The following is a 12,483-nucleotide window of genomic DNA, read 5'->3' as shown; positions in this document are numbered from 1 at the left end:
CCCCGACTGAGAAGCGCTGAGCTAATGTGACCTTATCTGTAAAATACAGTAGCTGCCTGGCGAGACCCCTGTGTGGATGAAGTGAGGCAAGAGATACAAGCACTCAGCACACACAGCGGCAACTAAAACAAGGACGTATCTTCTAACCAGGTTTCTTTCGGCCACGCCACACCCTGTGTGGGATCCTAGTTTCCCGACCAGGGATCAAACCCATGCCCCCTGCAGTGGAAGCACGAAGTCCTAACCACTGGACTGCCAGGGAAGTCCCAACTGGAAGTGCCTCTGCCTTGATGGATGACGATACTATGGCTGTTAACAAAGTTAATGGCGGGAGCAGAATGGTCCTCAGGAAGCTTTGGGTTCCCCACTCTCTGGGCAACAAGGTGAGGGACTGGGGCAGAGCCCCCCGGCAGCAGGCGGGATGCTCTGCGGTGGCCCAGGAATGCGCTGTGGCCAACAGCGGGTCACAGAAAGCAGGCGTCCCACTTTGACCCCTCTCAATCCCAAATTTCTCCAGGAGGAAGGCTCGGTTTGGTGCTGGCCTCTCTTCCTCGTAGGCGCTCTCACTTTTTTTTTTTTTTTTTTTTTTGCGGTACGTGGGCCTCTCACTGTTGTGGCCTCTCCCGTTGCAGAGCACAGGCTCCGGACACGCAGGCTCAGCAGCCATGGCTCACGGGCCCAGCTGCTCCGCAGCATGTGGGATCCTCCCGGACCAGGGCACGAACCCATGTCCCCTGCATCGGCAGGCGGACTCTCAACCACTGCGCCACCAGGGAAGCCCCAGCGCTCTCACTTCTAAGAGTGGGAGAACAGGCGGGCCGCCCCCCAAGCTTGGCACCTCCAGAGCTAGATAGAGCTTCATAAATAATACCTATTCCACCACAGTAACTCTTATGGGTAGCTTCTCAATATGGCAAGTGACTCGCGTCTTCCACTCATGACAGTTTCCTCATGAAGTATAGTTAGTAAAAAAAGAGTGAAAACGCAAGCTACAAGTGGGAAGCATTCACAATTCGACTTCTAAGGACTCTCTAAGCTGCCACAGCTGGAATCATTCCCAGCTAGAGGCACGGATGTGACGCCGCCCGTCTGAGTTGCCGACGGGGCTATCTTCCGAAGTTCACAAGACAAGTTGGGACGAGAATCGTGCAGTGCATGATTCCATTTCTTTTTTTTTTTTTTTTTGGCCACACGGCTTGTGGGATCTTAGTTCCCAGACGAGGGATGGAACTGCGCCCCCTGCAGTGGAAGCGCGGAGTCTTAACCACTGGACCGCCAGGGGAAGTCCCTGTGATTCCATTTCTGTGAAACGTCCAGAACAGGCAAATCCAGAGACAGGAAGCAAGTCAGTGGGTCGCTACGGGCTGGGGGAGGGGGATAGGGAGTGACTGCTAATGGGCACAGGGTTGCTTTCTGGGGTGATGGAATGTTCTGGAATTTGACTGTGGTGATGGTTGCACAATACTGTGACTGTACCCAAAACCACCAAGCTCTCCACCTTTAAGAGAGAATTTTATGGGATGTGAATTACATCTCAATTTTAAAAAAAGCAAACACCACGCAGCGTGGTGGCTGGGAGGGCCAGCGTGGAAAGCTGGGAGGGAGCAGGTGGCCACTCTCGGCAGAGCGCTGTGGGCTCTGGACAGCCCCTGTCCGCAGGCTCTCTGGGAGCCAGAGCCTTCCAAACAGGAAATCAACGGTGCAGCCTTGCCAAGGACATCAGAGCTGCCTCCCCCCGCCAACAATTCATAAGCAGTGACATGAAACAGCCCATCCCGGCACATTCCCTGGAGGAGCTGCCCTCGGCAGGCACCTATGCCGGTGTGCACGGCAAGGGTCTGGGACGGCTGACCACGGCCGCTGACTTCTGCTGTCACGGTCCCCCCTGCGCCTCCTCTTACCAGCTCCACTCCATCTCTGGGGACAGCACCCCACCCCAAAGCCCACCAGCACGGCAGGTGGCCCAGGCCTGGGCAAACACCGCGTGGCCTGGATGAGGGGCCACATGGGGCGTGTGACCCTGGACCTGGACACAGGACACGAGGGACCCCCTAAGGGACCCCCAGTGCTGTCTGGGGCCCCGTGCCCTCCTCCACCGAATGCAGGACACCCGTTTGCAGGGGGGAGGAGCCGACCCACTAGGAGCAGTTGAGCCCTGGAATCATCTTCCGGGGACGTGCCCGAGCAGCAGGCACGTTCCCTTTTCTGTTCCATCCCACGTGCACTGGGCTCCCAATGAGCCTTCCCAGAGGACGGTGACTGGCAAGCCTGGGGCCCGCCCAGGAGGCAGGGGTCCCAGGGGAGCAGGGGGCGGGCTGCGCATCGCCCCTAGAGGTCCTTTCTGTTCAATCCATAAATGCTTCTGGCTGCCAGCATTCCCCTGGCACCAGGCTAGTGCAGACAGGTTATAAATACATGGGGGTTCTGGGGAGACCTGCCCCAGGAACTTGGACATGGAGTGAGGTCAAGGGTACTCCGAGGGTGTTGAGTGATGCAGACTGGATCAGCTCAAGGGTGAGCAACGTCACCCCAAGAGAAGTAGGATGGCTTTGGGCTGTTCTAGGCACTTTTTGGAGCCGCAGTGGGTCCACAGTCCTTGTCTGGAGCTGCCCCCTACAAGAGAGGGCCCTTAGCACCTGCTATAGACAGCAGGGACCGCCCGCCCCAGGCCAAGGATGACTGGATGAGTGGATGTCTAAGCCAATCATACTCGCTGTCCCAGAAATTCAGAAAAAGCTGGTCCATTTCTGCTGGTGGCTGGAACCAGACGTGCAATCCCGGGAGTGTGGCAGTGGAAGGTAAGTGGGCAGTGAGGGTGGAGCCACGGAGAGAAACATACGAGGGCAGATGCCTGGACTCCATATGGTTGGGCTTCTCAGTGCTGGTCATGAGGCTGGGGGGTTCCCTGACACACCCGTGTCCTTACTATGAGGGGCCCTTGGTGGCTCAAAGTAGCTCGGAGCATTTCTGTCCCTTTCGGCAGCTCTGTGGTTGGCTTAGCAATGGCTACGCACTCATGTCCTAATCTCTGGAAACTGTATGTTACCTTCCTGGCAAAAGGGCCTTTGCAGACGGGATAACGTTAAAGACCTCTAGCTGGGAAGATTAGTCTGGATTATCTCAGTGGGCCCTAAATGTAATCTCCTGCCTTATCAGAGGGAGACAGAGAGATTACAGACACACAGGAGAGGAGGAGGCGATGAGACCACAGACGCAAAGACTGCAGTGACGCAGCCACAAGCCGAGGAATGCCGGTGGCCGCCAGAAGCCTCAAGAGGCAAAGAACGGATTCTCCCCTAGAGCCTCCGGAAGAAGACTGGCCCTGCGGACACCTTGACTGGCCCAGAGAAACTGATTTCAGACTTCTGGCTTCCGGAACTGAGAGAGAATACGTTTCTGTTGTTTTAAACCACTGAGTCGGTAGGCATTTGTTTCAGTAGCAGCCCCAGGAAGCTCATATAAGTACCGTGACCAGGACGGCACCTTGAACTTGAGAGAGTGAGAGGTCCAACAGAGACTGCGTTGGGAGAAAGGGATTGGGGGCCACGGAACCACAGGAAAAAAAAAGAGAGAGGCAACAGCTCACCACTGTCCCAGAGCCTTGGCCACTTTCGGTCCTAACAGCCAACTCTCCCTTGGGTAAATGAAACTTGAAGCATGCCCTAATCTCTCCTAGGCTAGAGTTGGCAAACATTTTTCTGCAAGGGGCCAGAGACAGTAAGTATTTTTGGCTTTGCGGACCATATGACCTCTGTTGCAATTATGCTCAAAAGCAGCCATAGACGGTCTGTAAACCAGTGGGCATGGCTGTGCACCGGCCAAACTAGATTTCTAAAAACAGACAGCCGTCGCTTGCCGACCCTTCTAGACCATTCTTCTCTCTGCCTCTGCTTGCCAAACTGCCATATGGTTTCCACATGGGCCTTTAGGAGGAGAGACGGCATGGACTCATGGACTGTGGGAAAGGGAGAGCCATCTGGCGTCCATCTCAGTCACTCTCACGGTCCTCGGCGTGGGGTCAGCCTCAGGCAGGGGATGACCTTCACTCATTCATTCACTCCATCACTCGCTTCCAATACTGACGGCGGGCTGACTGGGGGCAGGCTGAGGATACACAGAGAAAGCGCTGGCCTCCAATGTCCAGTGCTGAGGTTAAAAACCTGCTCTGGACCAACAATAACGTGTCAGGCTACTTACAAAGGGACATGCTTGGCACTGTTCCTTTCTGCCCTGGAAGACCTTTAAGCGAAATTCATTTGCTCAACAGGTATTTGCTGTCCCCCTACCAGGAGCCAGGCCCTGGCCCAGCTGCTGAGGCCACAGGTGTACACGACGCCTCATCTGTGCCCCAAAGGCCGGCAGGGAACACAAACACATAAATAATTGCCAATGACGTAGAAAGTGCTGCTCTCAAGGCACATACCAGGAGGCAGACATGATTAGCCATTCACGTGCTTAGCCGCCAGGGATCTCGGGCAGGGAGAGCAAACCCCAACTGTCAGCCCACGAGGCAAAGGTGCCACCGTGGCACCTTTCCTTGAGCCTCAGGTTCCTTCTTAACGCGTTGCTAGCCGGCAAGCATCTACTTGAGTTACTTTCAACTCCCACTGAGGGGAAGTCAAGTTGCTCACTAGCCAGGCCCAGCCCAGCCCAGGTGGCGGGGAAGTGACTCAGGGGGCGGGCCCCGCTGACGAGGGCTGGAAACAATCTCAGGGCCTCAGACCCACAGGCCAGGCCCGAACCATGGTGCTGCTGTAACACAGATGGAGCAGGACTGCCCTCTGCTCTGGTCACATACACATCTGAGCCCCGTGGGGGACCCTTGCCCCACACTTTCACTGTAAACAGATGTCATCCACGGGTGGCATCACAACATGGGCAGCACTACGTCATTCATGGGACAGTTTGCCCAGGGCCAGGCCCTCTATTGGGACCTTCTAACTAATTGGACTGGCCAACATCTGGAGACTAGAGGACTTAGTAACAGCCTTCCCAGAAATGCTGCCCGGCTCGAGGGCAGCCGTGGGGGTCCGAGGGGAGCCCGGGGGCTTACCCAGGTAGTAGAGGCGGTGGGAGTGGGGGCCCGACTCGTCCGTCTTCTGCACAAACTGGAAGTCATGTGGAGCTTTGTTGACGATGAGGCCCGAGTTCTTGCGGCTGCCGTGGATGATGCTCCGGAGCCCGTCCCACGAGTGCTTCTGCACCTGGAAGCGGGAGGCTGGGTCCTCCATCTCGACTGCGTCGCCCCGGTCGGATGTCGGCGCCCCAGTGGCCATCCTCTCCGCCCCCTCGGAATTCAGCGAGAAGCTACGAGGAGGGAGGGACGGGTGGGAAGACAATGAGAAGGTGGGGGGGCGGTACCTAGGTTCCACTTACAAGCTGCCTCCCATCAGACTCTCCAACTCCCCTGGCAGGGCCCCAGCCCCGTGCAACCTTCCCTGCCCCGCCTAAGTATTTCTCAAATCGTTCCTCTTCTCTCCATCCACGAATCCTGAGATCCAGGCCACCATCACCTCTCAGCTGAATGACTGCAACCGTCTCTCAGCTTGACTGCACATGCACTGCAACTCGGATCCCCTGACTTAAAACCCTTCCTTGTTTTTCCACACCCTCCAGGGTTAAAAACCAGCGCTCACCACGGCCTCTGACCTCTGCCAGGCCCTCACACCTCACCCACCTTCATTACTAGGCCTCGGGCAAACTGGCCTTCTCTCAGCTGCCCAAACAGGCCAGACTGCTTCCTGCCCCAGGGCCTTTGCATGTGCTATCCTTTCTGCCTGGAACACTTTTTTTCCTCTTTCTACTGGACTAACTTCTAATCAGATCTCAGCTTAAGTATCTGTCGGGTCCTCAGGTGAACATCTGTACCAAAACCTGTCTCTCCGTTCACCTTTCACCTGCCACCTGGTTGCCCTGCCCTCCGAGCATTCGTCACAGTGGCTGTTCACGGGTCCCCTTTCTGTCTCCCCCGCGTCTGTCCCGTTCACAGCAGCGTCTCAGCACCTCACACGGCCCCGGCACACAGGAGGCATTCCTCGGAGAGCCACAGCAATCATGGTCTCCCCTACAGCCCGCTGGGAGACACAGTCACTCCCGCACCAAGAACTGAGCATTAAGCAGTGGGTCTGAAAACCTCCTCACCGGTGCTGTCAGCTTGCTGGTCAACGAGGGAACCTCTCGTGCCTCCCCAGAGGTGCTCAGAGGCCCAGGCAGATATTCGCTGGACATCGGGGGAGCTCCACGTGAGAGGATGGATGTGCAACCCTCCCCCAGAGGCCATCCCACTCTCTCCTCCCCCTCCAGGGGCAGTGGCTGCTGTGCAACGGCTCCCCCCTACCCCCACCCCCGCTGCTCAGCACACTTCTTGACTGAACAGGGCTGGCCAGACAAATATTTGTTTTAGGGAAATCTAAACATGGCCACGGTGACCCGGTTCTGGAAGAGCCAGGGTCGTCTAGCGAGGCCAGCCAATGTGAGTAGGCCGGGCTCGAGTTCCTGCGAGGGCACCGAATGGCTGGAGGCCTCGCCAGACGCTGGGATCCCTCATCCTCTGGGATTAGCGGCTTTGCAGGCACAAGTCTGAGTTCCCTTGCAGGAGGGGACGGCTTTAGAGAAGTCATGGACAGAGCTGGTGCCCCCCCTTCCAGTGGGAGGCTTAAGACTCCCAGAAGGCTTTGCCCCTTGCCAATACGAGACCCTGAAGAGACCACCACAGGACAAAGGACCCCTGCCCGCTCTGAGAGGCAAGGGGAGAAGGAGACACGAGGCGGTTCCCATGGTTCCTGAGCACCCACTGCAGGCTGATTATCAGAGTGCCCTTTCCAACCGCGCCCCCTGCTCAGTCCTCCCTGACCCAGCCGGGCTGGGGAAGAGCGGTGGCGGGGCAACAAGCTGGCGTGTCCTGTCCCCCCGACACTTCAGCTCCTCCCACGGCGGCTTTGAAGACACGGACCACAGGCCATCAGAGCCTGCGGGGCCCTCGGGTCAAATAAAGCAAACCCGGGAAGGACGGAAGCCTTGCCGAGGGGCACGCGTGGCCCGTCCTGGCCTGCCGCAGAGCTGCGGTTCACCTCGAGGGCGGCAGGGGCCACGGGCGGAGCTGGGCAGGGGCCGGGCCAGGACCGGCTGAGCGCTGCAGAGCCCACACGGCCCCAAGCGCTGCTGGCACCAAGCCCAGAAAACCAAGGCAGGGGATGTCCTCTAACCCGCCGAGCCCCCCACCGACTCGGCTGCCACAATTCAAGCCCCGCTCACGGCAAAAGAACAGACCGTGGCCTCCAGGCTCCCACGGGGAACCCCAGAAGCGGAGAGGCTGGCGGAAGCACTCCCGGAATCTCACGACTTCTTTCCACAGCAAAGAACGATAAAAATGATCTTGCCTCCGATCCGTGCAGAGAGCCCAGGAAGCAAAAACACGATCCAGGAGATGAGAAACGAGATGAAACATCGGGAGAAAGTCCTAGGAATCTTCTAGATGTGGCCAGGCAGCCCGAGCTCCCAGGCTAAGGCTTGCTGCTACACCCCGGCCCTCCGCTCGCCCCTCTCCTCCCCAGACGCAAAGGGAGCCTCGGAGGGGGAACAGGTGAATGCAGTGCAGCCCGTAGGGTGCCGGCCCGTCTCATTCAGTGCCAGCTGGGGCTCGGCTTCTTGCCTCAAGAGTTTACACAGCTGGGGAAATCAAAGTGGATGCTAAGCCACTTAGGCCAGGTCCACCTACGCTCTCCTTCTGCCAATCGGTAGGACGCCTCACAGTCCACGATGCCGCCAGTGCACAGCTCGGGACCCGCTGGTGCGGTCACAGGCGAGGCCCGATGGCATTCTGTGATCTGTCTGAGCCAGTGCTTCACGGGCTGGGACCACCCGCCCACAGGGGCACCTGGTGGAGACCCAGGCGGGGCCAGTGATGAGGGAAGCAGATTCTCATAAGGCACAAGGGGAGGGGAGGGGCGGGGCCCGCCACACTCCGGAAATGCCTCAGAGTAGCCCTCAGGGAACTCGTGGATGCCTGCGGGTGCAGTTCCCTGGAAGCAGCAGGCCATCCTCTGCCCTATGAAGGCCATATGCCCTGGCACTGCCTGGGCCTTCAGCTTCTTCAAGTCAGTGTGCAGCCCAGCCCGTGCCCACGTGGTACCTAGCGCACATGAGAGACGAGACTCGGGGTCCCATCACTAACCGACACCCGAATGCACGCACACCACCCGTTTTCAGAGCCCACATCCGGGAAACGAGTGACTGTGCTTAACGTCAGCCCTGTCTTCCAGAACCATCTTCCGTTCCCTTCCTGCCTCCCCGATCCTTGCGCTCCCTAAAAGCAGATGAGCCTGAGGATCAGAAAACTGATAGTGAGAGAGGTCGGCTAGGGTGCGGAACTCCTGCGGTGCCTTCAGCCCGTGCCGGGCCCCACACGTGGAACCTACAAGCGCCTGGGCCTTGTGTGGATGATTACGTTTAATCCCCACTGCAACCCTGGTTAGTGAGTTCTGGGTTCGTCCTCATTTGGACTGGAAAGTAGGCTCAGAGGTCATATGGCTCGCCCAAAGTCACCCACGAGGAAGGACAGAAGCCCCAGTTTGTTGGACCCCAAAACCCACATCCTGACCATCTGGCCAGGGGTGCTCACCTGGGGCTGATCCTGTTCCCAGGGGACACGGGGTGATGTCTGGGGACATCTGTGGTTGTCGTGACGGGTGGGTGATGCTCCACACCCGACAATGCCAGTGCGGGCACTGAATGACCCAGCCCCAGTGTCAAAAATGCCAAGGCTGAACACCCCCTCCCTAGCCCACGCTGCCGCCCACGCAGAACAGCCAGACGCGCACCCTGGGGAAATGCAGAAACGTCGGGGTGGCTAAGGTGCCTTCCCAGACCTAAGACTCTGCTGGAAACTCGGGAACCTCTACCGCGTCCCCACCGACCAGGCTCCCACGGCATGCCTCTTACCTTCTCCAACGTCCTGTGTTTGTGTTGTCCAGCCGCACCTTCTTAACCTTCCGCATTAACCACTCGGCTGACCTCAGGGTGGGTGAGCCTGCGAGGGGGGCAGACCGAAGGGCTGCAGCTCTGGCAGTGTGGGGTTGTGGGCCCCCCTCCCCGCTCCCATTCCTCGAGGCCACCCTCCTGTCTGTGGGGAACACCCGATGCCAAGGGCCTCCTCATGAGGCAGATGGTGCAGGCCCTGTCCTGAAATTCGAAGTTCGAACACCTGTCCGGGCGTTTGCCAGAAACCGGGTGGTTCTCCCAAGGTGAGAGTCCCTGAGATGAGAGTTTCAAACGATTCGGGGGCCACCACCCACGGCACTTGCTGGAAATCAAATAAACCCAAATTCCCCACTGTGGTTGCTCCCTGATGGCCTTCCTGACCCCACCTCCTTGACCATGATCTCCAGACACGCTGGCCTTAATCTCCCCTAAACACGCTGACTCAGTCCTACCTCAGGGCCTTTGCACTTACCATTCCCTCTGCCTAGAACACCCTTGCCCCGCTTTTTGTATGATGTCCTCCCTCTTATCCTTTGGGTCCCAGTATCACCTCTTCAGGGGTCTTTCCTGGCATGAAGTCCGAAGTTGCTACCTTGTTATCCCCATCTCAACACCTGGGCCTTTCTGCAAGCACTCATTCTAAAATGGTAGTTCTCAATGGGGGTGATTTTCCCTCTCTCCCCGCCCCCCGTCCAGGGGACCCTTGGTGATGTCTGTAGACAGTTTTGGCTGTGACCACTGACTGGGGAGTGGTGCCACGGCATCCGGTGGGTGGGGCCAGGGATGTCGCTCGTCACCCTACTGTGGCCACGATGGCCCACCCCAGAGAATGATCTGGTCCCAGTGTCCACAGTGCCCAGGGGGAGAAACTCTGTATTCATTGTCTGGGGGAAAGAAATGGAGTTAGATCCTTAGGCTCACACTAGACACCAAAATAAATCCCCAGTGGTTCAGATGGTATAAATCAGGGTGGCCCCCGGCGTCTGTGAGTCGCCTCCTGTCCCTCCCTCTTGGTTTGTGTGTTTAAATGTGTGCAGCATCCTAGGACCTCTGAGGGTCAGATGGTCATGGAGCTCAGAGTCTCTTGGGGGCGGTCAGTGAACCCCCTAAGCCAGGGGGTCTTGACGAGGGCTGGTGTTCCCAGGAGGCGTTTTTGGTTGTCACGACTGGGAGGCATGCTGCTGGCATCTGGGTGGTGGAGACCAGGGATGCTGCTAAGTCCCCCACAATTAGCAGGATGCCCTTCCCCCACCAGAAAGAATAACCTGGCCCCAAATCTCGCTAGTGCTGAGGCTGAGAAGCCCTCTCTGGGGTGTGTGAGCACCCCGCACCAGGATGTCAGCTCCACGGAGGCAGGCCCCCATCTGTCCTGTTCCTGCTGTGGCCCCGGCCACAGGAAGCACTCAATACAGCAAACGTCTCAGGTTGAATGAACAAGTCCCTGTACTCACTTGAACGCTGAACAAAGTCAAAGGGACCCCTGGTTTGGTGGGCACCCCACCCCCTTCTTGACGAGACAGGTGCCCTGATGGTTAAAGGAAAAGAAAGCAGCGCCTGGTCCCAGGACAGAGATCCAATGGAAGAAGTGAAGCAAAATGTCACCATAAAGAAGCACTGATTTCACCTCAGTCCAGTGGTGAAAACTGTGGGCTCTGGTGTCAGAGAAGTCTGGGTTCAAATCCTGACTCTGCCACTACTGGGTTAGGTGACCTTGGAGAAGCTGCCTAACCTCTCTGTGCTTCCATTTTCCCAGCTACTAAGTGGGACTGCAGGGCTTCCCTTGTGGCACAATGGTTAAGAATCCGCCTGTCAACGCAGGGGACACGGGTTCGAGTCCTGGTCCGGGAAGATCCCACATGCCGCAGAGCAACTAAGCCCGTGCGCCACAACTACTGAGCCTGCACTCTGGAGCCCGTGAGCCACAACTGCTGAGCCCGCATGCCTAGAGCCCGTGCTCCTCAACAAGAGAAGCCACTGCAACAAGAAGCAGCCCCTGCTCGCCGCAACTAGAGAAAGCTCGCGTGCAGCAACAAAGAGCCAACTCAGCCAAAAATAAACAAATTAATAAATAAATTTATTAAAAAAAAAAGTGGGACTGCAGTGCCTACACCTAGGACTACTGTGAGGATTAAGTGAGATGGCACGGGTAAAGCAGCTGACATAGCAGAAACTACGGGCCAACTAATATTGCCATCTAACCAAGTTACTTAAAATTACACCAAGGGGAGAATTGGACTCAAGTTCCTTTCAGAGCCAGAATCCACACCATTCACAGACTGAGCGCCAGGCACCGTATAAGGTGTGTGTGTGGCGGGGGAGGGGGAGATGCAGCCACACATCCACCAAATCCAGCTGGAATTAGTGCTCCCTCCTTTTTCTCCCCCAGTCCTTCCAGGGCTTCTGTCCGTGGACATCTAGCATACGATGCTAGATAGAAAGAAAAGTCTCCAGCAAGAGCACACGAAGCTGCAGCCCCTGGCCTGGGGCCTGGCTAACTGTCCCCAAGACCAGTGACCCCAGGGCTGCAGAAAACCACTTCCTGCCAAATTCTGTATCCAGGAGCAGGCAAATGAATCCCACCAGCACACACCCAGCCTTCCCGGCCACCCCAGCCCAGCACCACTGACCTTCTAAAGGGTCCAGAGAGCCTCCATTCCAGCTGCAGACGTGGGACACAGACCTTGACAGAGTAAATGTCTTATTAACGCTGTGATTTAATGGATGGACCGGCTAACTACTCATTTTCCTGCCACTCGGAGAGTCCCTGATGGTTGGGCCTGATTTTCTGTACCCACTAGTTCCTAAGGATGCCTCACAGCCCTGAAGCGCTGTATGAACCACACCAGGGAGGAAAGTCCTGCCACGGGGCCCAATTCGCCCAGGATCCAGCAAGGGACGACAGGGATTGGTGGCCACAGGGCACCCCTCCTGGGCTCTAGTCCCAGCTCCTGGAAAGGTTTGTTCTTGCCGCTGAGGCAAGTGACTTCCTCGCGGTGGGGGGGAGGGGGTCAGGGATGGGCTCAAAGAGAACGGGCTACTCCTGAAGGCTCAGCTGCCGCATGGATGGGGAAGTGTCAAGGCTGGTCGGAGCCTCTGTGCGAAGAAGGTGGGTGGCTGGACTGGCCTGGGAGCGAAGCTGAGGGAAGGGGCTGGACCTGTGGGGATGTGGGTGGCGGGGAAGCCAAGCGCTGGGGAGGGGTGAAGGGGTGGAGCAGGTCAAGGAAGTGGTCTCTGGTCTCATATAGATAACGTGAGTTTGGATGGGGACGGGGAGAAGGTGGGGACCTCCAGAGCCGACAAGGAAGGGAAGGCGTTACTGGGTGAGGCCACCCCCGGAAGGGGTCAGAGCCAGGTGGTCTGGGTAGCAACGGGATGGGAGAGGAGGTCGGGAGAGGCCGGGCGTTGGAAAGGCTGAGAGGTGGCCCTGCCGATGGAGGGAACGGGCGGGGAAGGAGTGAGGAGAGGCCGGGGCGGAGGGGAAACGGAGGCGGGGACTGGAGCAAC

The 12,483-nt window shown here is 57.7% G+C and overlaps 1 protein-coding gene across 3 annotated transcripts in view; it reads right to left on the bottom strand.

The window, feature by feature from the left end:
- The window catches only part of DPP9 (dipeptidyl peptidase 9), a 41,187-nt gene that overhangs the window by 28,378 nt on the left and 326 nt on the right, over nt 1-12,483 (bottom strand). For all 3 annotated transcript variants that reach the window (XM_060145508.1, XM_060145509.1, XM_060145510.1), the window contains exons 2-4: nt 11,607-11,659; nt 8,941-9,028; nt 5,054-5,307 (exon numbers count right to left, since the gene is read on the bottom strand). In XM_060145508.1, the coding sequence (XP_060001491.1) occupies nt 5,054-5,307; nt 8,941-8,996 (310 nt within the window). In that variant the 5' untranslated portion in view covers nt 8,997-9,028; nt 11,607-11,659. The remainder of the gene's footprint in view (nt 1-5,053; nt 5,308-8,940; nt 9,029-11,606; nt 11,660-12,483) is intronic.

The sequence above is a fragment of the Lagenorhynchus albirostris genome, chromosome 3, assembly GCF_949774975.1.
Source record: "Lagenorhynchus albirostris chromosome 3, mLagAlb1.1, whole genome shotgun sequence".
Taxonomy (NCBI): Eukaryota; Metazoa; Chordata; class Mammalia; order Artiodactyla; family Delphinidae; genus Lagenorhynchus; species Lagenorhynchus albirostris.
This window is presented reverse-complemented; position numbering and strand designations above follow the sequence as displayed.